The sequence below is a fragment of the Rhinolophus sinicus genome, linkage group LG07, assembly GCF_036562045.2.
Source record: "Rhinolophus sinicus isolate RSC01 linkage group LG07, ASM3656204v1, whole genome shotgun sequence".
NCBI classification, from domain to species: Eukaryota; Metazoa; Chordata; class Mammalia; order Chiroptera; family Rhinolophidae; genus Rhinolophus; species Rhinolophus sinicus.
Window position 1 is genome coordinate 48,293,012 of NC_133757.1, and position 26,799 is coordinate 48,319,810.

General features: G+C 52.9%; 1 protein-coding gene across 4 annotated transcripts in view; it reads left to right on the plus strand.

The window, feature by feature from the left end:
- ADAMTS14 (ADAM metallopeptidase with thrombospondin type 1 motif 14) overlaps positions 1 to 26,799 on the plus strand; it is an 83,296-nt gene that overhangs the window by 50,361 nt on the left and 6,136 nt on the right. For 2 of the 4 annotated variants that reach the window (XM_074339552.1, XM_074339551.1), the window contains exons 6-21: positions 502 to 658; positions 2,710 to 2,815; positions 4,567 to 4,710; positions 5,355 to 5,487; positions 6,591 to 6,704; positions 8,835 to 8,983; positions 10,995 to 11,170; positions 13,578 to 13,711; positions 14,082 to 14,205; positions 15,226 to 15,306; positions 19,166 to 19,329; positions 20,795 to 20,963; positions 21,428 to 21,560; positions 23,241 to 23,448; positions 26,204 to 26,333; positions 26,468 to 26,575. In XM_074339552.1, the coding sequence (XP_074195653.1) occupies positions 502 to 658; positions 2,710 to 2,815; positions 4,567 to 4,710; positions 5,355 to 5,487; positions 6,591 to 6,704; positions 8,835 to 8,983; positions 10,995 to 11,170; positions 13,578 to 13,711; positions 14,082 to 14,205; positions 15,226 to 15,306; positions 19,166 to 19,329; positions 20,795 to 20,963; positions 21,428 to 21,560; positions 23,241 to 23,448; positions 26,204 to 26,333; positions 26,468 to 26,575 (2,230 nt within the window). The remainder of the gene's footprint in view (positions 1 to 501; positions 659 to 2,709; positions 2,816 to 4,566; positions 4,711 to 5,354; positions 5,488 to 6,590; positions 6,705 to 8,834; positions 8,984 to 10,994; positions 11,171 to 13,577; positions 13,712 to 14,081; positions 14,206 to 15,225; positions 15,307 to 19,165; positions 19,330 to 20,794; positions 20,964 to 21,427; positions 21,561 to 23,240; positions 23,449 to 26,203; positions 26,334 to 26,467; positions 26,576 to 26,799) is intronic. The other 2 variants (XM_019712414.2, XM_074339553.1) reach the window with 1 other exon arrangement.

The window sequence follows — 26,799 nt, forward strand, 5'->3', positions numbered from 1 at the left end:
CTCAGGAATCGATAGGGAAGGGGGGCTTAGAGAGGGGCAGTGACCAACACAAGTCCATCTGTGGTTGGGCCCTGGGGCCCTGGGCTCTGCCATCTTAGACCAGTTACTTATTCTCCCCAGGATGGGGCTAACGAAACAACTTTCCTCCAGGGACTATTGTGAAGAGTAAATAAGACAGCACATGTAGTATAGAGGAAATTCTCAGAACCACACCTACCTTGTAGATTAGTTGAGAGATTAGAGGTAGTGTGTGTTGAGTTCTCAGCAGACAGGTGTCGCTGCACAGGGCTTGACACGTGAACATTCCATAAAGCGGAAGGGCTATGTGCCAGCAGCAGCTGGAGTCAGTGACCTTGGGATAGCTGGTGACCTTGGGACCCGCACTCCAGTCCTGTGGGCCTCCATATTCTCCATTGCCAGTGGGAGGGGAGCGCCGGGTGCCCACTGTGGGCTGGCGGCTCCGACCAACCGCTCTGCTGTTGCTGCTCTCCGGTCCCGCAGTCCCTGAGCCTGATCGAGCGTGGGAACCCCTCTCGCAGCCTGGAGCAGGTGTGCCGCTGGGCACACTCTCAGCAGCGCCAGGACCCCAGCCATGCAGAGCACCATGACCACGTCGTCTTTCTCACCCGGCAGGACTTTGGGCCCTCAGGTATGCAAGGTACTGTACTTGCCGTGGCCCGATGTATAGCTGCAGAGCAGAGGCTGAGGCTCAGGACTGGAGCTCTGGGGCCACCCCAGGGAGGCTGGAGGGGCCAGGGTCCCTGTCGGCAAAGAGGTCCACGGGACTTTTGAGACAAGACCTGGCTGGATAGGTGGGCAGCTTTGCAAAGATTTCTTGGGGAGCAGGAGAAGTGAAGGGGTCTCCACTCTGGTCCCTGCCTTCTTGGCTGGGTCTGCAGGTGGCTCTCTGCTTGCTGTCTTAGAGCCCGGCTGCTTGAAGACCTTCAGTGATCTTCAAGCTGCTTCTTCCCTCACAGTATTCGTCTGTCCTCACCACAAGCCATGGGGCACCTAGCGGAGCTCATATGGACGTTGCGAAGTCCACATTCTACCCACAGTTCCATGCTTCTCTAGCCCAGAGCCAACTCACTTCTCCCAGGGGTTCTCTGGCCTGTCGAATGGGGAGCATGATAGTACTTGCCTTTCTCCATTACAGGGCTGCTAAAAGGGCCAAGGGGGTACATGAAGTATTTGTGACAGAGTATGACTGTAAACGCTCTGCAAACACATGGAGCTTTGACTACCCCCATTTTTCCATATGGAGAAACTGAGGCACAGAGTGGTGAAGAGGCTTGCCCATGTCCCACAGCAGAGAGGAGACAGATCTGAATCTCAGACTGGATCTCCACGCTTTGAGTTAAGGGCTTTCTGGTTTCTTCTGGTTTGATGCTGGAAGTGAGTCAGCCAGCTAGGCCTCTACCCAAATGGCTCTTTGTATGAATCCCTGAAGACCCAAATGTGGGCTTGTACACATACATGTGGTACATGTACACGCACACGTGTAAACACATACACAAACAAAACAGACACACATATACACAGATACGTGCATACTCAGACACATACACACATGTGCACACTGCCCCATGTGTACACTCAGGCACACACACTACACATACAGACTCGTACACAGACACAGACACACATATACACACGTACATGTGTGTATGTGCACCCCTTACAGAACCCATCTCAGACCTCCAGGATTACAGAGGTCCCTGGAACCTCTCCACAGCAGCCTCTCATCGCCCCCCAAAACCATCTCAAACAGTTCTCAAAACCATCTTCAGCAGTTCTGAAGACAGGACCTTGCTGTCTGGTCTTCTATAGGCAGGGAGCACTCTCCTGACACTCCTTCCTTAGAAGCCTTTCCCAGCCCAGTTTGTCCCCCCAGCCCACAACTGGGGCCCGAGGGAGGCTTGGAAGCAGAGCCCTGAGAATACAGGCCTCGGCCACAATAGCTGCTTAGTGAATGTTGACCTGGCTGTTGCTGGTCCATGCCAGCCCTGCTGCACTGTCCATGGCTCCCCAGGCCTGCGCGGCCATGTCTACACCTTTGCCTTCTCTCCTCCCTCTGGAGATTTGTCTCACCTGTCCTCCAGGCCCAGCTCTGTGCTCCCTGTAAGTCATTCCCTGGTCCTCCCAACCCCTTCAACCGAAACCATTCTCTTCTTTCAGATCACCTCTGCATTCCCCTCTGTGCTCCTTGAACTCTGGCCCTGCAGGCCACACCTCAGCTAACCTCCTAACCCCAAGTCTCCCTGCTAAGCCATCTGCTCCTTAATGTGTGGGTGTGTGGCAGGGAGGGGGTCGGGGTTTGGACCTGATTCTTCGATTCTCCCCATAGTCTCTAACACAGTGCCACCCCTACCTCCGTATAAATAAATGTTTGTCTGTTGACTGACCCACTGGCGGGCTGGCTGGAAGTGCAGTGTGCGCAGGCTCGGGGTCTGTCTGGAAACCCACTGCCTGGTTTAGAGGAGAGGCCGACAGTTGCAGGGAGGCTGCAGGCCAAGAGGGAAACCATACGGCTTTAGGATGTAGGGCAGCTTGGCCCAGGTTGCTCCCCTGCAGGGATCCATCTTCCTCCAGGGATCCTCCAGCAGTGACCAGGTCAGGATGTCCCTGGGCGGCCGCTGGGCACAGACCTCGCTGTGTCATGTCTACCTGTGCATGACTTCTCTTTGCCTTCTCTCCCTCTCTCCACAGGTTATGCGCCTGTCACTGGCATGTGCCACCCCCTGAGAAGCTGTGCCCTCAACCACGAGGACGGCTTCTCCTCGGCCTTTGTGGTGGCCCATGAGACTGGTCACGTGTAAGTGGCACTGAAAGGGAGGCTGTGCCATGAGCTCTGAGGCAGTCTGTGGGTGTGGGGGTCTTTGTTCTCCCAGACCAGGCTCCAGTCCCAGTGTCTCAGGAGATGCCAGAGGAGCTGCCCACATGGTGAGGCCCTGCCCTGACAGGGAGGGAGCCCAGGGGCCAGACATCAATTCTGGGGCTGCCTTGGACCCAGCCCCCATATCCCAGGGCCAAGGAGGACCAAATATGACCCTGCCTTTCAGCAGTTCAGTGGCAGTGTCCCATCATAGGCAGTGGTTGGCTGTCTGGGTGGTCTCTCTCCCTCCGTCCTGTCCTACTCGGGGAGCTTTGAGATTTGTTCCAGCACACACTGGCGCAGCAGCTGAGCTCGTCATAAACAGGCGTACTTAGACTCAGGCCACCCGCCAGGCTGGCGGCTGGCTGGCTCGATCCTCGGGCCTAGATTTTGTTTAGAGCATACTCATTCGTTCGTTCTACCAGTATTTCTTGAGCACCGACCATGCACCATGCCCAGTTCTAGGAAGGGGGCTGCGGTGGAGAACAGGACAGAGAATCACATGCAAAGCTACGTGCTGGGCGAAAGCCAATAAGCCTCCATTCGATGTGTCAGATGGTGATGCACACATGCCACCATCATACATCCCCGCCTTGTCTGTCCATAGGGACAGAGCTAAGGGACACGCTTGCCAGCCCACACACAGAATGAGGGCTGTTCTCTGTAGTGTGCGGGACATGGGAAGGAGCACAGTGGGCCGGTCCCTGAGGATGGGTCCCTGTGTACCTCTCCACATCAGCTCTGTCAGCACAAGAGGCCCGTGTGGATTTCATCCCAGCTCTGCCCCTCGCTGGGCAGGTGACACTTCCTCTCTGGCTGTTGGCTTCCTCATCTGCAACATGAAAGCTGATATCAGGGCCCCCTCTGAGGTCCCTTCCTGCCCTCCACCTTCGGGTCCCTTACTACTCGGAGTCAGGAGTCTGCCATCCTGTTTGTGGGGGGCAGGGGATGTCTACTCTTCACTGAGCTGAGGCCCCTCTCTGTGGAGAGACAAAGTCAAGCTTAGCGGCTCATGTGTCTGTCTAGTTGCAGCCACCTGGAAGCATTGAAGCATTTAGAACCTCTGGGCTTTGGCATTAAATATTAAGTATAAACAGCAAACTTTAAAATTTAAACTCACAATATGGTAGGTGCATGCCACATGCAAAGCTCTGTGCTAAGTCCCGTGGGGTCTTGGAGAAGCTTAAGAGGCTGGCCCAGTAAATGAGGTTGAACTGAGCTGAATGATACCTGGCCTTCCATTGGGAGGCCTTGCGTCTGGTGGGAAGACAGCTCATGGTATATGAGTTGTTAATGGTAGTAGAGGCGGCTCCTGCTATGGGAGGTCAGCCCATGCGCCGGGCGGCCAGGAAGGGTGTCCTGGGGCAGGAATGGGGCTTGAGCTAGCCTTGGAAGCTGTGAGGATGGGGGTGGGGTTTGAGGAGGTGCAGGGCCTCTGGGAGTGGAGAACAGCAGGGGCAAAGGCTTTTAGGGAAGAATGAGTCTGGCCCTATTGAGGGCAGAGTGGGGACTTAGCTTTCATCCAAAGGGGTGGTCCTCCGCATGGCATGGTGGGGAAACTGTGGCCAGGAAGCAGTCAGAACCGTGGTCAGGGCAGGGTCTCCCATTGCTGGCCCACCTGCCTGTCTTCCCAGTGGTGGGCTCCCTGGGCATGACTCAGCGTGCCCCTCTGTCCTCCCCCCACCCTTTAGGCTCGGCATGGAGCATGACGGTCAGGGGAACAGCTGTGCCGATGAGACCAGCCTGGGCAGCGTCATGGCACCCCTGGTGCAGGCTGCCTTCCACCGCTTTCACTGGTCCCGCTGCAGCAAGCTGGAGCTCAGCCGCTACCTGCCGTAGGTCACCTCCGACTCTGGGTCCCAGGATGGGGGAGCATGTGGCCTGCCATTCCATATCCCCTAAGTATCTCCACCCCTGACACCATCCTGCTGCTGACCCATGCTCAATTCCAAGCTTTGCTGGTTAGCAACTGGGCCTCCGTGTCCCTGGAGGCCCAGGTCAACTTTTAGGCTTGAGAACATAAGGCACAGTATCTCTGCCTGGACCTGCCCCACCCAATGGGCACAGATACAGGTAGGGATACTGTCACTAACCTCACATGGCAGATGGCCATGGCCCAGCATCCTGTGTCCTGAATGGCAGGCTGACCTTTCTTCTACCCTCAGTACAGTGAGCCCTCAAATTGTCCATGAACCAACCTTTAATCTTGGCCATAGCATGTCTCTCTAACATGGGCAAAACGGACCCTGTCAGATAGCTACAAGCTGAGCTGCTAACCCCAGCCCTGGATGCCCTTTCCCTGGAGCCCTCCAGACATGGTCATTGGGGGATGTGAAGTCCTGTGTCACGGGGGCTCAGGGCAGTACCCTCCCTGAAAGACAGCCGAGGGCAGCTGGGTGGATTCCTGCAGACCTTCCTTGCTCATTAACCCTTGGGAATTCCAGCCTCAGCCTGGCTCACCTCTTGTCTCCACTGGCAGCTCCTATGACTGCCTCCTCGATGACCCCTTCGCGCCCGCCTGGCCCCAGCCCCCGGAGCTGCCTGGCATCGATTACTCAATGGATGAGCAGTGTCGCTTTGACTTTGGCACTGGGTACCACACCTGCTCTGCGGTGAGTTCCCGCTGGTCTCTGCCAGCCAGGGCACCAGAGCCATGTCTTGCTGTGACCCAGGCTGGGCATTCACAGAACACCTTCTGCCCAGCCAGGCTGGTGGTCAGGAGATGGGCCCACAGGCTCGGTGCCATTATGGGGATGCAGGGTGACCAGGGCCCAGGCCCTGCCACTTTCTGCTACCTACCTGCCCTGCCAAGTCCCTCCAATGGGGGCAGGCATGTGCAGTGGCTGGAGAATGTTTTAGCCCTGGGAAAGATGGGAACAGCTGTTCACCAGGGCCCAGGCAGAGGCTCAGGAAAGGGTCATTCCAGAGCAGGGGACTTTCTGAAGGGGCAGGCTTTGGTGACTTGAGTGCTTCAAACCCCCCATCCAGGAATGCAGCCCCCCCCAAACCCAGCTCTGCAGGACCAGGAAGCCCTGTGCATAGTCATCTTCCCCACTGCCCAGGCCACAATGGGACACGTGGCCTGCTTTGGAGTGTGGAGAAACAGCCTGGGTTATGGGATTTCAATGCCCAAATGCTGTATTTGTAAGGATAGTTGTCTAGATGCCAGGGGATGATAGGAAAGAAAAGCAAATTAGGGCTTCCCAGACAATCTATAACAGTTACCAACCTTTGGCATGTCTGGGTGAGATTAGAGGGACATGGGAGTCCTGACCTTGTCTGGGTGCTGCGGGGTCTGGGCTAGACCAGCAACCCCCTCGATGCTCGCCATGTGCACAGGGCTTAGGGGCATCAGTGGTCGCAGCCTGCATACAGTCTCAAACCCTAGTCCCTGCTCAGTGACCCAGTGGCTTCTGCAAAGGCAGGGAGGGAGGCCTGGAAAAGGAGACTAGGGGAGTGTGGGCTACGGCTGGCCCCTTTTTCGTGGTGCCCTGTTGGAGAGAGGAGGGGTCGCTGGAGGCAAGTGGCTAGGATCAAGCTTGAGGGTGTATGGGGCTCTGGATGGATGCCCACACCCCCGCCTCCCTTGCAGTGTTTGGGGCCCAGCTTCCATCACTCCCTCCTCTCTCTCTGTCACTGCTCTTTGCCCCCTGGACCCTGTGTCAGAGCTGGAGAGCTAATCCAGCCTGGTGACTCCATTCCCCTTCCCATGCAGTTCACGACCTTTGAGCCCTGCAAGCAGCTATGGTGCAGCCACCCTGACAATCCATACTTCTGCAAGACCAAGAAGGGGCCCCCGCTGGACGGGACTGAGTGTGCACCAGGCAAGGTACCTGAGGACTGGCATCTACAGCAGGAGTTACCCTCCTGGGTGTAGGTTCCAGGGGAACCCCTGCCTCCCCACCAACTGTGTAATGAATGTGTGTGTGAGGGGAGGGGGGCTGCTAAAGTACAGGTGTGAGCCCTGTGTGCATGGAGGCCTCACATGGACTCACACACATTCACACCTTTTCTTCTCTCCCACACCATAGCCTTTGCTTCTGTAGTTTTCAGAGTTTGGCATCACCTCATATGCTTACTCCCATTTCACAGATGAGGAGAATGAGGCCTAGTCAGGCTAAGGAACTTGTGGAGGTCACACAGACAGTGAGTAGCAGAGAAGGGATAAAGAGAGGACTCCATGTGTCCTGCCTGCTGCCTGCCCCCCATATGCTGTTTTTCCCACACACATGTTCACCCCTCACACCACCACCCCCAAACTTGACTTTTCACATATCTTCCTGGTGTGTGTTTGCTCCCTCGTGCATGTGTGGGGGCAGGGGTTCCTTTGTCAGGGGGAACTCGTGGTCAGGTGTGAGAGCCGTGCGCTGGGGTCTGAAACCTACCTCTGTTCTGTTGCTGGCCCGGCTCCGATCACTGTGTGGTGACCTTGGGCCATTCATTGAACTTCTCTAGCCCTGCTGACCCTGACCAAGTGTCCTTCCCATCCCATGTGGTTCTGAAGTCACTGAGTCACGTCAAAGCAAATGAGAGCGCTCGGAAGAGGCGGGGTGTTCAGAGAGGCTGATGATTACTCAGTCTCCGCTGTGAGCCCAGCCGCAGGGGACCTGCCCCCACAGCCTGTCCTCTGCCCTCCCTAGGCTCCTCCCACTCGCAGTGGTGAACCATCTGTCCTTCACAGAGATGGGGCTGCCCATGGCCTATATAGGCCGACTGGGCTCCAACCTTGGCAGGCTACTATTGTGGAGACTGAATATGCCGACTCCATATATATCAAAGTTCCAGGCCCTCTCCTGTCACAAGTTCACATAACAGTTCAGAAGTGGCTCTCAATTTTGGCTGCATATTGGAACCATCTGGGGAGCTTCAAAAGTCCCCACCCCCAGAACAGGGAGTGACTGCATAGAGAGATGAGCTCTCTCTTTGGGATGATAGAAATGTTCTAAAATTGAATTGTGGTGATGGTTGCACAACGCTATAAACTTATGAAAAAAAAACAACAGCATTGAATTATATACTTGAAATGAGTGAATTTTATGGTATGTAAAATATATCTCTCATTATAGCTTCTTTAAAAAAAATCCCTTCCCCTAGAGATGCTGAGTCAGTTGGTCTGGGATGGAGCCAAGGCATCTGGAGTTCTAGAAGTTCCCCAGGTGACACCACGGCTGACAACCATTGCATTATCTCTCTAAAAAGACCCGAAGAGCTATGCTGTGTTTCTTTCCTGTTGCCCTATAGGAAAAAGAAAGGGAGTTAACTTTAGCTGAACTCTCCTTTGTCCCTGGCCCTGTGCTAAGGCTTTTGTAAGCGTTACTGCCTTCAGTTCTTAGAAGAGTCCCATTTAGCAGGTGAGTAAACTGAGGCTCAGCAAAGTTAAGTTATGCCAAAGCCACACACAGCTAGTAATGACTGAGCTGGGATTCAAACCCAAGCCTCTCGGACTCCGTGCCTGGAGTGCCTGGATAGGCCTCCCCGTGGGGCTGGCTTGCCTTCCATGAACACATCTGCTTGTGGCCCCTAGATGGTAATTTCAAGGTACGGAGCCAAGATTGACTCTAGATAGCGTGGGAAGATTGTTCTTCTCTTCCCTATCAGCGCTTTATTTCTCCCAGGGTGGGGAACAAATAATTACATAGTTATCACCACCATTGGTAATACTATCTGGCATTTCCGGAGGGCTGCGCGGGCCAGGCCTTATCTCATTGAATGCTCATTGCTATTAGCCCTCTGCTATTATCCATGTTGCACAGTTGAGGAATAGGCTCACCGAGGGGAGCTCTTTGCTGAAGGTCACTCAATTCATGGCAACAGTGGGCTTATGTGTAACCCGAGGCTTGTGACCCTTTCTTTGGGTTCATCTGTGGTGCCTACCAGCTGTGTCATTGCCTCGTTAGGCACCCTGTGTGCTAGGCAGCAGTGGCCCCAGGGTGACCTCACATCCTCTGTTCCATCCCAGTGGTGCTTCAAAGGTCACTGCATCTGGAAGTCACCGGAGCAGACTTACGGTCAGGACGGAGGCTGGAGTTCGTGGACCAACTTCGGGTCATGTTCACGGTCGTGCGGGGGTGGAGTGCGATCCCGTAGCAGAAACTGTGACAATCCCTTGTGAGTATGCTTGGCTGGGGCGGCAGGGCAGGGGGCCCCCCTCCTTAGGCCTCAAGGGCTTGAATGGGAAGGCCCTGGGGGGCAGGGCACAAGATCGAGGGACCTTTGCAGGTGGCTGCATATTCTAATGCCTGAGTACCCAAAATTGTGAGGGGTGGGACGCAGATCTTTCCCACCTGGGTCTGACATCTCCCATTGGGTCTGACATCGGCAAATGGGTTTGAACCAGTGGTTTTCAAACTTGTGTGCCAAAGTTTTCCCAGAGAGTCTGGGGGGCCCAAGACTCTGCCAGTTTAACAGGCCCTTTTGTGACCCTGATCCTCTTGCTCACCTTTGAGGAAACACTGATCTAAATTGCTTCGCAGCCATGTCTTGAGAGAATAAATTCCCCAAGTTTGTTTTCTACCACGTGAAGCAAACCTTTTTTTAATTTTTCTTAACTTATCTCTTTCTAATATCAAATCCCCCCTTTCACCCTCCCACCCAACTTTCAGTATTCTGGGGGAGCATTCTATTTTCCCCTTTTTAATCCCACCTGTAGGGGCCCCTCCCATGGTTTTGGAGCTTCTGAGTGTCGCTCTGCATTGACTCTATCTCCCAAGCTGAAGCAGCATGCTTAGAGCAGGCTCATGAGAGATGGGGCCTGGCCAGGGCCAGCATGTAGGCCTGCTGGCTCCAGGAACCAGGGGCTCTGAACCTCCGAGGGGCAGGGGCTGGCCCACCCGTATGCACTCAGATGGGGGGAGGACTGCAGGACAAGAGTCCTAGCATCGCAGTGGCTCAGTAGTGGTCTTCCCCCTTCTAGCATTCTCAGGACAAGTCCTTCATACTCTGTTGTTTACCTCCAGGGATGGGAAGCTCACTACCTTATGCTCCTATGTTGGATGACTATACAGGCCTTTCACACATCTGAGCCAAAATGAACTGCCTTGTAACTTCCACCAGTTAGGGGTATGAAAGGTGGGGTTAGAGAAACTCATTAACACCCACTCTGAACAAACCACCTTCCACTCGTGACAGATGATTATCCCCTTGGTCAAAGTTACCACTTATTGAATTTCTCTGCAATAATAAGTTTTTATTTTGTGAGACTTAAATGAAATAATATGTGTACTCTCAGCACTATGCCCGGCCCAGGTGAAGCACTAATAAATGACAGCTGCTGTTACATTTGTTATGGTGTATCAAGCACTTTCTTTGTGCCAAGTGAGCACTAAACACTTTCCTGCACAAACCCATTACTTCTCGCAGTACCTCTGAGCAGAGTACCTCCTGCACTTGGATACGTAGTATCAACAATCTTCCCTATCCTCTGAATTTCATGGAGAAGAGACTACAGGTTGCTTTAAAATACCGTTTACTTATTGTTCACAGACGCACCAGGAAGTAGGTAAAATAAGAGGTATTATGTTCCTTCCTTTAAAGGGGAAATTAAAGCACAGCAAGACTAAGTGACTTACCCAAGACTGCAGTCAGGACTTGGGGTTAGATTTCACCAGACCTTCTGATTTCAAATCCAAGTCTCCTCTACCACCCCTTTGTCTGTTACGATATTAAATGGAAGTGGATGCAAATAGGAATAGTTGAGTCATTTATTAAATGCCTGTGGTCTGTCAGGCCCTGTGTAACAATTGAAAGAATATAGAATGAAGATGAATAAGGCTGATTTCTCTTCAGCCCACTTGGGATGGTTAGTCATTCCCATCTTCCCCGTCTCTTGCCCAGCCCTTTTTACCCCTTTCTCCTCCTCTTCCTACACCACACACACACACACACACACACACACACACACACACACACACAGTGGAATAGGTGACATATGTCTGAAGGGTGGACCGGAGGGATTCAGCAGGCTCTGAGCTCAGCAGCCCCATAGTTGGGGTCCCTCTCTAGTTTATAAGTTAGTGGTATCCTAAACAGCGGAGCTGCCCCTGCTGGCCGTGTGGGAGGCCTGGCCCTCCCCAGCCTTCCTAGCCAGCAAAGTCACTGAGTTGCCCTTTGCCTGCCCCAGCCCAGCCTACGGAGGCCGCCTGTGCTCAGGACCCATGTTCCAGTACCAGGTCTGCAACAGCGAGGAGTGTCCGGGGCCCTACGAGGACTTCCGGGCCCAGCAGTGTGCCAAGCGCAACTCCTACTACATCCATCAGAACACCAAGCACAGCTGGCTGCCCTATGAACCTGATGACGGTGAGCAGGCCCTGCTCTTCCTCTGACCCCACGTGTCCTTGGGCATCTGCTAGGCAGGGCGTCCCATGCCTGGGCCCACCAGTGTGGGTGGAGGGACAGTGAGGGTACCCAAGGGACATTGCAGTCGTCTGTGCAAGCCTTTCCATTGTGTGCCTGAGGTGTCCTCATCAAAGCCAGCCCTGGTTTCTATACTTACAACGACTGTTTCTGGAGATGCAAGGACACGTCTGGAGCAAGGGCATTTCACCCAGAGGTGCTGTGATACCAGCGGCCGTGCTGGCTACTGTGTTTCGCCGAAAATAAGACCTAACTGGAAAACAAGCCCTAGCATGATTTTTCAGGATGACATCCCCTGAACATAAACCCTAATGCGTCTTTTGGAGCAAAAATTAATATAAGACACGGTCTTATTTTCGCGGAAATATGGTATTGGGGTTGGTGCCTTTCACACATGTTCTTACCTGTCGAGGAAGGCACTGTACAGGTGTAGTCTCCCCTCGCTTTGCAAAACCAGTGTCCTGAAAAGCTCAGTCCTGTCACATGCCATGGTTTTAGATTTTATGATTGTGCTACCATTTTAGCAATTAATGAAAGTAATATGAAAGGTGAGCAGATGGGAGCCTACAGGACTCCCTCCAGGCTTCTCTGGGAAAGACGCAGGTCTTGGGACCAAGCCACACAGGGGACCAAGCCAGTGCCAGTGCCTGTCTGTTGTGGCACATTTCCAGTGACGGCTCTTGTAGTGGCAGAGAGAAGCCAGCGAAGGGCAGGGATTCACAGTGCCTTCGAACCCTCAGGCTGAAAGGGCCTTGACAGCCCTCTGAGCCCACCTCCCCCTGCTGGTCTCTTCATGGTCCTTCTACAGATGGATGCTCATCCTACCACACAGCCAGGGCCAATTAGAACCACTTTTCCTCTCCTAAGCCCTGGTCACCTCTTTTTAGCCCTGGTTGCAGAGGATCAATTGTAGTACCCTCAGCTCTTCAGCTCATGTTTAGAATGTCAGTCTTTGAGTTAGAAGGGACCTCGGAGGCCTGTCCATTGCCGGCCAATGCACAGACCCCTCTGGAACATGCTTACAGGGAGCCTCTTCCCTCTGCTTGGATTCGTTTTGCTCTGGGGAGCTTACCACCCCCTCGCCACTGCGGGCTGGCTTCCGTGGCTGCCCCAAGACCCGCCTGCCCCGGGGCCTGGTGGTCAGGGTCCTTCCTGTCTTTGGGTGGTTGGAGCCCAACCCCTCGGCCCAGGCCCAGGTCCCACCAGGAATCTGGCTCCCATGTGTGAAATCCACAGAGGTATGGGATGTTGTGGCTCCGGACTCAAGTCCTGAGTGCTGGGGAAGGATGTCACTAGGTATTGAGGGGAGCCCAGGGACCGGGACAGGAGCCAGACCAGGACAGGTTCCTTAGAAATGTGGCTGAGGGAGTGGCTCGCAGATGCATTCAGAACCCAGACAAGCCACCGCAGCATGGGATGAGGGTGGGATGGGGGGGGGGGGACTGTGAGGGGTGGTGAGGCTGATGGGGTGGCTGGACGTTGAGTTTTCCCAGGACTTTTAGACAAATTCCAGGAAGTTAGCTAAGCCCCAACCTTTCTTTTTCTAAGAAACTCAGCGAGGGTTAATATACGTTCTCTGATACCTCCTTTTGAGGACATCAATAACCAAGATAAAGAAGAGAACATTTAATTGTTAGTCCTAGAAAGGACCCCCTTTCCTCCCTGACTGCTGCTCTATTTTACAGACCCAAACACAGACCACTGTTCTGCCTGCCTTTCAAGCAGCCTTCTAATGTTTATACACATGTTAAGATACACCCTCATACATGTGACTGGTGACATGTACATAGAGAGCAGGACTCAAGGCAGACTGCCTGGGTTAGAATCCTGCCTCTTCCACTCACAGCTTATGTCGCTGTGTGGCCTTGAGCAAATTCCTTAACCTCTCTGGTTCTCAGTTCTCTCCTCTGTAGTGTTAGGAACAACTCCCTTGGGGCTATTGAGAGTTTTAAATGAGTTAATTCACGAAAAGCACTTAAAGTTATACATGCAGAGTGTGTAAAGGTTTTGGGAGCATCTGGCACATAGGGAACATTCACTGAATGTTGGCTTGCGATTATTGTTACTATTATTATTTTATCACTTGATTTTTTCCTCAACAACCTGATGTGGCACTTCACTGAGCAAGGATAATAAAAAGGGAACTGAGGCCTGGAAAGGTCAGATAATGTGCCCAAGGTCACATGGCTAATAAATGACAAAACAGGAATTTGAAGCCCCAGCCCCAGTGCCCCCTGCACTGCACCGAGCTGGCCCCCGAAGCTTCCTGCTTGGGCCATGTGCTGATGTCCTGGGCCAGCTCACTTTCTCCTAGCCCAGCTGGGGGCTCATATGGTGCCTCTCCCTACAGACGCCCAGAAGTGTGAGCTGATTTGCCAGTCGGAGGACACAGGGGACGTGGTCTTCATGAACCAGGTGGTACACGATGGGACACGATGCAGTTACCGGGACCCCTACAGCGTCTGTGCCCGTGGCGAGTGTGTGGTAGGTGCCCCCCTCCAGACCACCCACCCTCTGCCATCCCCGGGAACCTGGAGGGCTACACTGCCTGCCCCTTATGAAGACAAGCATTGCCTCACTGTCCCCACCCGTGACACCCCTTGGTCCTCAGCATAGCCCTGGGATGCTGGAAAGTAGCGCTCAGCCCCATGCACGAGGGGAGGAGTGGGCCAGTGTTAAGACCTTTCCCATGTCGCATGCGTGTTTGTGGCAGAGCCCATCTGGGAAGACCGCTTGGTACAGGGTCCTCTGGTTCTTGGGCCTGGGGACCAGGGAGGGAGCCACAGGCTGCTGACCCCAGGGTGGCGATAGGGGCATGGGAGCCTCCTCCCACTGACCCCACCTTTGGCCTCAGCCCGTTGGCTGTGACAAGGAGGTGGGTTCCATGAAGGCAGATGACAAGTGCGGGGTCTGTGGCGGCGACAACTCCCACTGCAGGACTGTGAAGGGGACGCTGGGCAAGGCCTCTAAGCAAGCAGGTGAGCAGGCTGGGGCAGAGGGGGTGATGGGGACTGACTGGGGTTGTGGCCCAGCCAGGGTTCCTAGAGCTGGAGCCATCCCTCAGGTGGGCACCCGCTCCTTGAGCTGGGCCACAGTGCACAGTGGGGAGGAGGGGCCTTAGAGCCTGTCTCCAAACCTTCCCTGGCTTCCCAGGGCTGGTGAGTCAGGAAGCTACACCTGGTCACCTCATTTTCTAGGTGATGTGCTGCCAGTCTTTGGGGTCAGCAGGTCAGAAGCATTTTCCTACGAGGCGATGTGTTGTGTCAGGAGCTCAGCCATCTCTTGGGCTCTGGGGCTATTGGTGGGAGTGAGGGTTCATACACGTTTAAAAGTATGGCCCAGTCTGAACTGGCAATGTGCTTTTCTTTTCTCCTCTCACATTTAACAAAACAAAACAAAACCTGTGGTACCTCCTGCTTTGAAACTCCTGGTACCTTTGAGTTCCTTCCCTTCCCTTCCCACCTTCAATCTGGCCAAAGTTGCTGTTGAAAAGGCCAGATATCGGTCCTTTACACTTTAGTATACACTAGATTCGTTTCTCCTCTGGGGATGTTACAGCTTTGCCTCACCTCTCCTTGTTGTAGGGGATTGGTGGCTCTGAGAGAGGTTTGTTTCCATGTCTTGGGTTGGCAGGGCCATGGCGGCCCAGGGCAGCCATGTTAGATATTCATGGCCTGTTTCACCTAAATCCCTGCAATGGCTTAAGGTGTGAGAAGAAAGTGGGGAGGGAAAAATCAGTAGAGAAGAGGAGAGTTAAGCAAGTGGGAAATAATAGCAACTCACACACACAGAGAGCCCCTTAGAATTCACAGAGCATTTTCAGTTACAGCAGCTCATTTGATCCTTTTAGCACTTTGTGGGGAAGGGCCCACACCGTTTTTACAGATCAGGAAACTGAGGTTCCTGGGTACCTGCAGGGCTAGAGGGGAATGGGGGATGCTGGGCAGTGGGATCGCCAGTTCACAGTGCTCACGGCTTTTCTGGATCCTCTGTGGCAGGAGCTCTCAAGCTGGTACAGATCCCAGCGGGTGCCAGGCACATCCAGATTGAGGAGCTGGAGAAGGCCTCCCACCACATTGGTGAGTGCCAGGGTGCTGCTGGGGGAGGGGCAGTCAGGCCCCAGGACCTGCCTCCAGGTTTGAGTGAGCTGGGAGAGCAGGGGAGAGGGTTCTAATGCAAGGGGGATTGCATAAATTTGAATCATGGCAGAGAAGCCCTTTTTCTTTTATTTTTCTGTGGTTCAGCAGTTTGGACTGGGCTTAGGTGGGTGCTGTTTCCCCCTGATGGCCTGGACTCACTCATGCAAGGGCAGTCGGCTGATGGGTCTGTAGTGACCTGGTTGGTACTGGCTGTCTGTTGGGGTTACGGGGGTGACAGTGCCAGTCCCCAGCCGGCTAGCCCAGGGTTATATATGTGACGTCTGTCACATGGTCCTCAGGAGTGGTGAGAGCGGGCAAGCCCAGCGTTCAAGTACTTTTCAAGTCTGTGCTTGCATCGAGCTTTTTAAGGTCCAACTGGCCCTAGCACGTCTTGTGGCCAAACCCAGACGCATGGGGGTAAAAACAGACCATGTCTTGATGGGAAACGTGGTAGAGTCACAGTGCAGTGGGGCGTGGGTACAGGAATAGGAGGAATTGGTAGCCATTTTTGCATCCTACCACGTGGGTGCTTAAATTATTCTCATTATAAAGACAGACACACAGGCACCAAACTAGATGCCCACCCTTAATACTTACAACAGATATACTACTGTATAGCCCAGACAGATGAAAAATTAGGACCCCCAAGTAAATCAATAAAATTCAAATGAAGAACATTAATGTAATGGGAGAGATGTGTTTTGTTGGTTCGTTTGCTTTGTTTTGTTTTTGCTGAAACTAAATTGACAGTCAAAAAATGAGCATGTCCAGAACAGGCAAATCCATAGAGACAGAAAATAGATTAGTGGTTGTCAGGGGCTGGGGAGAGGGGGGAGTGACTGCTAATGGGTCTCAGATTTCTTTGGGGGATGATGAAAGTGTTATGGAATTAGATAGTGGAGATGATTGCACAACTTTGTGAATACACTAAAAATCACTGAAGCGCACACTTTAAAAGGGTGGATTGTATGGTGTGTGAATTGTATCTGAATTTAAAGCACATAAACATGGTTTGGAGCAGAATCCTGGCAGACAGGAGTGCAGCAGGTTGGAGCCTGCACTTTGGGCATTGGCTGGGTTCTCTCATACTTGTCTGTGTTCAGACCTCTTGCAGAGTACACAGGGGCTACAATGTCACCCAGCCTTGGCATGTCACAGAGGCCCCTCCTACCTGTTATGCCCACTGAGTCACACTGCTTGGCATAAACATGAACACAAAATATATCATCTCTGGGAGGGTTCATATATTACAAGAATGCTGATATTTATATTGTTAGATTATCCTCAAAATAATACAAACATTTTTTTGAAGTCTCCTGGAGAACTTGTCCTGCCTTGGAAAATAGATCTATCTTAGCACAGCTGTTGTTGATATGGTAGGCACCTGAGAGGGTGTAGTCTAAGCAGGCACGGGGCACAAGGGGAAACTGAGGCCCAAAGTAGCTGGGGGGCCCTCTGTGTGCCCCGATTCATCTATGAGGTGAGCCAGTCTGGGCCCCGGTTTTCTGTCTCTTGCCCTCTCAGCCACGCCTTTCTGCATGAGGAGGATGAGTTTGGAGGGCTTTGTCTTGGGCAACTCCCTGCCCACTAGTCAATCTGGCTCTGGGGATTGTACCAGAACAGGGGCCGGGGAGAGGTGGGGTCAAGGAGAGAAGCGTCATTTATTCCAGAAGAGGATGGAGCTCACAGGCTATTACTGCACCCCTGTGGATGATTTCATAATATCAGCAGCCCGTGGGCCTCGGCTAGCCCCTGCCATTTCCCTGTCACCAGAAGTCTAGGCCTGGATCTTCAGCAGGTAGGGAGTGATTCACGTAGCTTCTGTGGAGGTCGGGCATTGGCTCCTAGCACTTGGGGTAGACTCAGTGTGGGCACACTCGCCTGTGTGTTTCCTGGGTGAGTTCCCTAAAAGGGTTGGAGCTCTGCAAGAACTGGGACAGGGAAGGGAGTGGAACCTGACATTTGCACAGGTTGTATGACTATACATGTGTCAGGTACATACAGGACTTCAGTAAAAATGTGCGAACTATGTATGTATGAGTGTGTGCGTGTATGCACATGTACCCGTGTGTGTGTGTGCGTGCACGCGTACACACGTTCTGGGCAAGCCCAGGACAGGTGGCAGTCTTGGCAATGAAGGCCAAAGCCATATCCAAACTCGTTTGGGGACATCGGCTCTTTAAAAGGAAGAGAAGTCACACAGTTCATGTCTCCCACGTGTTGGGCCTTGAGCTGGCACTTTTTGTACATTATCTCATTGAAGCCTCACGACGATCCATGAAGGCTCTTGTTATATCCCATTTTGTAGTTGGGGAAAGAAGCACTGGGAGGTTAAGATAGTTGCCTACGGTACAGAGTGGGTCAGTGGTAGTGCCAGGACTCAGAGCTAGGCCTGGATGGTAGAGTCCATGTTGTGTCCAGCCCGCCACCTCTTGGAATGAGGGGTGTACAGCAGGGGGTGGGGATGATGGCTGCTGTGAAGTATGGGAGCAGACAAGGGTGATGGGAAGATTTGAGGCTGGGCCCAGCCTGAGGAGCTGCCCAGCTGCAGCCTAGAGGGTCTGGCAACTTTGAGGGTTGAGAGACATTAGAGATGAGGGGTCCGCTCTCCTCTTCCCACTCAGCAGAGACGTTGGTTCTCCAGAGAACTGGGCCACCAGCCCACTGTGTGTCCAGGACAAACCCCTGCCCCTCTTAGAGCCTCTCATTCCCCATCTGAATTAATAATAGCACCAACTTCAGGATGTGTGTCAGGATTCCACTGAGGCAGTTAGCAAAGGGACCAATCCATGGTTAGTGCTCTGGATATTGGCTCCTGTATTACAGTTACACTGATGGTTTTATCTGCACCAGGAAGGGCCTCTCCAGGGCTTTGGAGTCTTGCCCACCCCACCTGGCTGAGGGGCTCAGGTCCCAGGCTGCAACCCTTCCCCAACCCCTGCTGCTTCCAGGGCAGCCAAGGTTGCAACTCAGGACTTTGCCAGGTGTCTGCACCTACAAAACTCCCACCTGACATCTTTTAGCTACTCACTAACTGGGACTTTTAGGGGGTAGAAATTTACAGATGTTGAACAAACTCCCACTTCATGCCAGGCTCTGTGCTGGGCCAAGGACGCTGAGAAGATGATGAGTTGACAGGCTGTGGGAGAGACGAGACTTGTATAATTGGTACAGTGCTAAGAGTCAGACACTTCTGATGATGGTAATAGTGCCTACCATTTGTTAAGTACCTACTACATACTATGCTCTCTGCCTAGTTTTTTACACATATGAACTCCTTTAAATGTCCCAAGAGCACCTAGGGGGGAGTACTGCAATTATCCTTATCTAGGTACAATTATTCCCATTTTACAGATGGTGAAACTGAGGCAGCACAGGGAGGCTAAGGATCTTCCCCATGATCAAGATCTGACTTCAGCACCTGTGCACTTAACTTCTATGCTCTGCTGTAGAAGTTTTAGGGAGAGTAAATCCCTGAAGACTGGGCAATCAAAAAGGGCTTCCTAGAGGAGGGGAGAATTATGCTGAGCCTTAAATATGGGTGGATATTAGGCAGGCAGGAAGAAGGGAAAACAGTGAGGGTAGGAGGAATGGTATGAGCCAGGGTCCAGAGGCAGGGATGCTGTATGGGGCATGTGGTGGCCCGTCTGACTGGAGAGACGTTTAGGTGGGAAGGAGTGACAGGTAGATAGGGGGCCCCATGGCGCCCGCTGGGAAGGCCTTGAAATCCTCGAGGAAGTCTGGCTCGTGCTCCTGTGGAGCGGACCAGAAATCTGTGTGCCCCTCTCTCCCTGGCCAGCTGTGAAGAACCAGGTCACAGACAGCTTCATCCTCAACCCCAAGGGCAAGGAAGCTACAAGCCGGACCTTCACGGCGATGGGCCTGGAGTGGGAGTTCGCAGTAGAGGATGCCAAGGAAAGCCTCAAGACCAGTGGGCCCCTGCCCGAAGCCATTGCCGTCCTGGTGAGTCCCCAGCCTGCACCGTGTCTCCTGCTCATGCCCCTGCTGCCCAGCCTGGTCACCCTAGCTCACCGACTCTGCTGCCAAGCCAGCACAAGCCTGATGGAAATTCTCCTGTTCCACTGTCTTCAGAAGCCTGGGCAAAGCCAAGGTGTCCTCGTCCCAGGCTAGCTCCTCATCTGTGCTTTACAGGCTGGCAGGATGGCACATGAGGAAGGAAAAAGGAAGTTGTCTTGCTGTCAGGCTAGAGATGCCACACACAGGGAGTCTGTTCTCCTTAATGTAGGTTCAGGAAGGGGGCCTGGAAGGAGCGGGAGGGACTGGCATTCGTTCCCTGTGTTGTCCTGGCATCATCCAGAATCAGCATTGCCAAAAGTCAGTCGGCAATGGAAGCCGGGGTGTTGTCTGGCACTGCTGGCTTCCTGAGAGGGGTACAGGGCCACTGTCCTGGCTGGGGTCCACTGCTGCCCAGCTCCTCTTTGTAGACCGTAGGCCAAGGCTTCTGGAGTAGGGATTGTTAACCCAGGAAAGCAGACCAGAAGAGGCTCTGTCTTTAGTGCCCTTGGTGCTGGTTGGTGGCAGGAGACCTTGGACAGAGTTTGTTCCTGAGGCTACCCTCTCTAATTAGGGAGATTCTGGAGGGCAGGGTCTAAGACCTGTTGGTGCCAGCATATTTCTTCAATCCAACCTGTATTTTCTATGCACCTATGGTTACTGACCACCATACATCGATGGCCAATTGATTTTCAACAAGGCTACCAAGACCATTCAATGGGAAAAATTTAATCTCTTAAACTAGTGGTACTGGGACAAAGGGATCTCCACATGTAAAAGAGTGGAGTTGGACCCTTACCTGACATCATACACAAAAATTAGCTCAAAATAGATCAAAGACCTAAGTACAAGAGCTTAAACCATAGAACTCTGAGAGAAAACAGGGATAAATCTCATGACATGGAATTCTTAGATATGACACCAAAAGCATGAGCAACAAAAGAAAAAATAGATAAATTGGTCTTCAGGGAAATTGAAAACTTTTATACATCAAAGGACATTATCAAGAGTGAGAAGACACCCTACAGAATGGGAGAAAAGATTTGTAATCATATCTGGTAAGAGTCTAGTATCCAGTCTGCTCTTCTAGAGTCAGGCAGTGTGGATACTCTGGTGAGCTGGACAGACCAACAGACGTGGTTCCTGCCCATGTTAGAGCTTCGGTCTGTGGGACGGGAGAGCACACAGGCTGTGCTCGGGCCTGGCACACAGTAGGTGCTTCGCCTGAGTTTGCCTTGTGGCTGCTGGTCTGAAAGACCTCCCTAGGTCACACTTGGTGCTGTCCTTCTCCTGGTGTTCACTGGTTCTGCTTCTGACCCCACATCCTTCCCTTTGACCCGCCACCCCGGCTCCCCGAAGCTGGCCTTGCTTCTCTGCTCCCCAGTCCTGTGCCATCTCCTCCATCTCCCCCCAGATGCTCCCGTCCGCTGAGGGAGGCCCCCGTGGCAGTCTGGCCTACAAGTACGTCATCCATGAGGACCTGCTGCCCCTTATCGGGAGCAACAACGTGCTCCTGGAGGAGACGGACACCTACGAGTGGGCGCTCAAGAGCTGGGCCCCCTGCACCAAGGCCTGCGGAGGAGGTACGAGCTGCCCCAACATGCAGCTGCCTTGTGGGGGCCGCCCAGGGCCTCTCAGAAGGAGTGGCCAGAGGGCTGACATTGACTCCATTGGACGTGTCCCCAGCTCATGCCTCAGTTTCTCCTGGAAGAACTCTGGGGTGTGGAAGCCTGTCCGGGTAGGGCCTTTGGGGTGGAGCTGAAGTGCTAGAGCAATATCCAGGGCAGGGCCTATTCACTACAAAAGCTCATCAGCTGTGCAGAGAGGCCGCCATCCAGAGCCTATCCCCAGCCACTACACCTGGGACATATGAAATAGGCTGATCAAGGAAGGCTTCCTCAGGAAGTGACTTGGGCAGGAGGGAGTGCAAAGGCACACGGGGTGGCATTGGCCCTCCAGGCTCTCCAGAGCTTAGTGCCCCCCAGGCCCTGGGCAGGGCAGTGGGCGTCTGGCAGGACCAGGCCACAGCAGCCTGCCTTCTCCACAGGTATCCAGTTCACAAAATATGGCTGTCGGCGCCGACGAGACCACCACATGGTACAGCGGCACCTCTGTGATCACAAGAAGAGGCCCAAGCCCATCCGCCGGCGCTGCAACCAGCACCAGTGCCCCCAGCCAGAGTGAGTGCCTGGGGGAGGAAGAAGGAGCCTGATCCCATGCCCGGGGGGTTGCAGACTGGGTGTTGCAGACCTTCTGTCAGCCCTGGCCCCAGAGGAGGGCCTGCAGAGCCTGCTTCCTCCCGCCTGCAGTCTAGAGACACAGCCCCTGCAGGCAGGGCTTCCTGAGCAGAGGGTAGCCCATGCCAGGCTCTGCCCACAGCCAGGGCTGCCCTCCTGTCCATTCAGTTCCTCTGGGTTTCTGGATGAACTTCTTCTCCCAGAAGGAAGATGCTTCCTTTGTTCTGTCACTCCCAGCATTCTTTTACAGATGGGGAAACTATCTGGGGACACAGCTTTCCCTCAGTGATTTGTGGGGTCCGTGGAGGTGAAGCAGATTTCAGTGCTTCCAAGCTCCAGGCCCCAGGGCAGAGCGCTGTCCACCAGCTCTTTCCAGCCTGATCGTCTGGGCTACAGACTCAGCCTGGCCTACTGGCCCCCCCAGCGGTGGTCTAGCCCCTGATTGGAGTTCCCTGGCCTGAGGATACAGGCTCTTTTGAGCCCAGGGTCATGTTCTTGGGGTTGTTTACAGGGGGCTTTGGGAAGAGGAAAAAGCTGTGACTTGTGGAGGATTCAACAGGAGGCCTCTGAGCTCGTCCCTGAGCCCCCAGGCAGGGTAACTGGCCAGTAGGAAACCTCAGAGAGCCAGATCCACCCTCCTGTCTGTCTAGGAGTCCTCCCGGGGTGGGGGCAGAGGGGGAGGCGGGTGTTGACTGGCCTCGATGACCCACAGCAGCTCCTACTCCCTCATGCTGGGGTAGCTCCAGGGCCAGGACAGGAACTGATGACCAGCTCTAGAGCCCACCACAGCCACCCGGTGCCCAGCACAGGCCGTAATCCCCAGCCCCTTGGCCCTCCATGCTTCCCTTTTATGTCTTACTTACGCTGTTATTCGGACCACGTCCCCTGCAAATGTCTATGATCAAAGAGCATGCAAGGCTAAGAGGTCACTCACCCTGGCTTGTCTGTAAAATGGCCCAGTGAAGTTTGGGGGTGGTTTGGTTTTGTGTTTTAAAGGAAGAGGTCGGCTGAAAGAGCCCTGGTTTACCACCTACTTAGCTGACCAGCCCCAATGCTATGTAGGTACTGACAGGGATCGTAAGGGTGCCTTCATTTATTACATGCCTACTTCATGCTATGCACTCTGCCAATTGCTTTATGTATATGAAGTCCTTTAATTGCCCCCAGATCTCCATGGCAGGGGGTTCTGTTATACAAGCTGTGGCTCTCATCTTTTTGTGCATTGCCATATCTCAGCACCTAGGACAGTGCCTGCGCACAGTAGACATTCAAATATATATCTATGAGGTGTAGAGAGACTCCTGATGTAAGGTCGAGGTCACTGAGGCTTCCAGGGTTTAAGAGCCAGCCCAAGGATATGCAGGGTGCTAGGATTTAAAAATGCATTAGACCCATTTTTCAGATGAAGAGACAGAGGAGACATTAAGTGACTTTCCTGAGGCCACACAGCCTGGCAGCTAGCTGCAGAGCCAGGTAGACGGTTGTCTTGGCCCCCAAGCATTCTGAAGCCCAAATCTATTCTCTGGCTCCTGCCTGCAGTGGTTCAGTGGGTGTGAGTGACCCTGGGAGAAAGTGTCCCTATGGTCCCACCTCCCCTCCACCTTCTGCCTTATCTTTCTTTAGGTGGGTGTTGGAGGAGTGGGGTACCTGCAGCCGGAGCTGCGGGAAACTGGGGGTGCAGACTCGGGGGGTACAATGCCTGCTGCCTCTCTCCAATGGTACCCACAAGACCATGCCAGCCAAAGCCTGCCCTGGGGATCGGCCCGAGGCCCGGCGGCCCTGCCTCCGAGTGCCCTGCCCAGCACAGTGGCGGACGGGAGCCTGGTCCCAGGTGAGCTGTCCTTAGAGGGTGGGAGGGGCTGGGCCAATGGGGCACCTACTCTGGGGAGTCAGGTAGAAGGTGGGTTTGGATGGGGAAACCGTAGAGAGATCTTCTGGTGCTCCCTGCAGACAGTTACTGGCTGACTTTTTCTCCCCTTATCGGATCTGGTTTTTCTCAAAACTAAGTGGAACAAGTCCCATGTACACTGGGCCATGGCTCTGGGCTGGGCCTTTACATTCATTCACCGTTTGCGTTGACCTTCACGCAGTGCTAGGAGATGTGGGTGATAGCTCCATGTTACAGATGAGCAAATTGAAGCACATTCTTCCAGTCACGATATAGTTACTGACTGCCAACTACATGCCAGGCACACTGAACGAGGAATGTCAGGAACCCAGCATCAGCCACAGACAGAGCTGATTCTTGTGCTTGTAGAGCTTACCGTCCAGTGAGAAAGACATAAGGGAAAAGTAAACCAGTAACAAAAGCACTTACAGGTTGCAGTTGGAGCTGTGTGGGAAGTGAATGATTTAATGAATCAGGGAGGGCCTCTCTGAGGAGGTGACCTTTGAGTTGAGACCTGAGGGATGAGGCAGGAACAACCTTGCCTTGTTCCAGAAGCCAAAAGGACAATGAGACTGGAGCTTAATGAAAGGGCAGAGGCTGTGGCAGGGCATTGGAGAGGATGACAGGGCTTTATAAGGAGTTAGAACATGTCAGAACAATGGGAAAATACTGAAGGGTTTTAACATGGGTGTTAGAAGCTCTGATTTCAGGATTAAAGGGTCATCTGGCAGCTCTGTAGGAAGTTCATTGTTGGGAGGCCAGCGTAGAAAAAGAAACATAGTCAGAAGCCTGTGGGGCTGTGGCTTAGCCCTGGAAGTGGCCACAGGGACAGTTTTCGATGTCTTGGGTTTTCTTTTAAAAATTCATTTGATATGAACCTTGAGGACATTATACTCAGTGAAATAAGCCAGACACAACATGACAAATACTGTGTGATTCCACGTATATGAGGTGCTGGAGTAGTTAAATTCATAAAGAAGGTAGGAGGGTGGTTTCCAGGGGTTCGGGGGAGGGAGGAATAGGGAGTTAGTGTTTCATGGAGACAGGGCGGAGATGGATGGTGGTGATGGTTGCACAACAATGGGAATGAACTTGATGCCGCTGAACTGTACACTTAAAAATGACTAAAATGGTAAATTTTATGTTATGTATATTTTACCACAATTTTAAAAACCTCATTTGATCAAGGAGATAAGCACAGTGATGCTTATCGTAATATTAAAAGCAAAATATTAGGAAATATCTTAAAATGTGCATCTATCAGAGATTGGGCAAAAAATCATGGTCTGTTCATACAATAAAATACTATATAACAAGAAAACCAAACAAGCTCGAACTGTACTCATCAGCATAGATAAACCTCAGAAAAATAAATTCAGGTAGAAAAAGCCCTGAAGTATGAAGAGAAAAGCGCTTCCAATGAGACACCATTTACTTAAAGCCTAAAAAGGCACAACATAATATTTGGAAATGTGCCAGAATGCTGAGTTTATTAAAGCTGCTGGTGGCATTCAAACAGGTTTTCCTGAGCAACTTCCTCCTACTTTTCTGTATGCTTGAAGTATTGCATCATAAAGAGTATTTTTAAATAAGCAAAATCCCCATACAGTTCATGTGGATATTATGTTCTTCTCCATAATATAAAGATTTATTTGTTTTAATATAAAACAGATTGCTGGTCCCACAAAGGACCCATAGATAAATCTAACAGAGAAATGACAGATGGTGGGAGACGGTTGCCCCTTATAAGACTGACAACCACTCGAGAGCTATTGTTTGTAATTACTCATCCCAAGAGGATGAGCCCTTTTTGTCCCATGGTTCTGTGTGACCCTTGACCCTCTGTCTCCTGCGGGTCATTGCATGGCCAGCCCGAGCAGTGGACCTCTGCAAGTTCTTCCCTGTTCCACTTGGCAGGGCTGTGGTCAGTGCCTAGAATCCAGGGACCTGGTCACATTAGGCAGCCTTGCTTTTCCAGGAGCCCCCACCCACCACCACCCATTTATCAGGGGAAGAAGTGTGTGAGGTTCTGGGATGCTGTGTGTGGCAGCCCTTGCAAACTGTTGTCATCTATTTGTCCTCTGCTCCTTGCACAACACCTTTTCTTCTCGGGAAAGAAGACACTTTGAACATGTCTCTGCAAGCTGAGTTTTGGTCAATGTAGTCACAAAATCACTGAATGTCAGAGCTAGAAGGGAGCACGGTGACTGTGTCACCCAGCTCTCTGTTTAGCAGATGCCACAATCCAGCTCCCTACATCTCATTACCGAGACATCAGCAAGTAAACAGACCTGCCCCAGGTCCCAAGGGCTGGTGGATCGTAACAGGGGAGTTGGCTAGGGAGATACACAAAATATTTAAGGACCCAGGCACAGACCAGAGTGGACATAGAAAGTAGTGCAGAGTGGCGTCCTGAGCCAGTAGTAGATGGTGGAAGGGTTCATGGGGTTGTAAGCTCAGGGCAGCGGCTATTTACCACCCAGGATGGGAGTATTTTGACAACTGATGTGCTGTCCTAGTGAAGCTATTTAGAAGTAGGCCTTGCCCTTCCCTCTGGTCAAGTGGAGACCTGGCACTCTCTTCTGTACCCTTTCCGTCCTGGGCATTGGCTGGGTTAGAGCTCACTGCCCCCTGCCTCTCTCTACCTGTCCCTCCCTGGCTGCTGTGGCCTGACCTGGTCCTGACCCTCCCATGGCAGTGCTCTGCCACCTGCGGAGAGGGCATCCAGCAGCGACAGGTGGTGTGCCGGACCAATGCCAACAGTCTCCGGCAGTGCGAGGGGGACAAGCCAGACACCATCCAGGTCTGCAGCCTGCCTGCCTGCGGAGGTGAGCCGGATGGGATGAGGGGGAGGGAGAACAGTCAGGCCCAGGTCCTCTGGCCTAGATCTGAGACCCAGCCAGGCTCGCATCCTGGCCCCCTAGAAACCCCAAGTACTGGAGCTGCTTCTCCCTGTTCACAGGAAGTCTCCAGAACTCTACAGTGAGGGCTGATGTTCGGGAACTCGTGACTTCAGAGGGGCCGTGGATGCCACAATCTGGGCCCCTACAGCCTATTAACAAAATATCAAGTAAGTGTATCTCTGGCCCTCACCCCCTCCCCAAACCTTTACGCTGTAAGAAGCACAGGCCATGCAGTGAAGCAGATCCAGCGTCTAGTCTGTCCACGTGACCTTAGCCTCCCAGAGCCTCCGATTCCTCAGCTGTGAGGTGGGAATAATGCTTGTACTGGTCCATGACCCCTTGTCGACAATTCCAAAATGCTGAAAGCTGTGTTTCCCTAAATTTGGTGCAG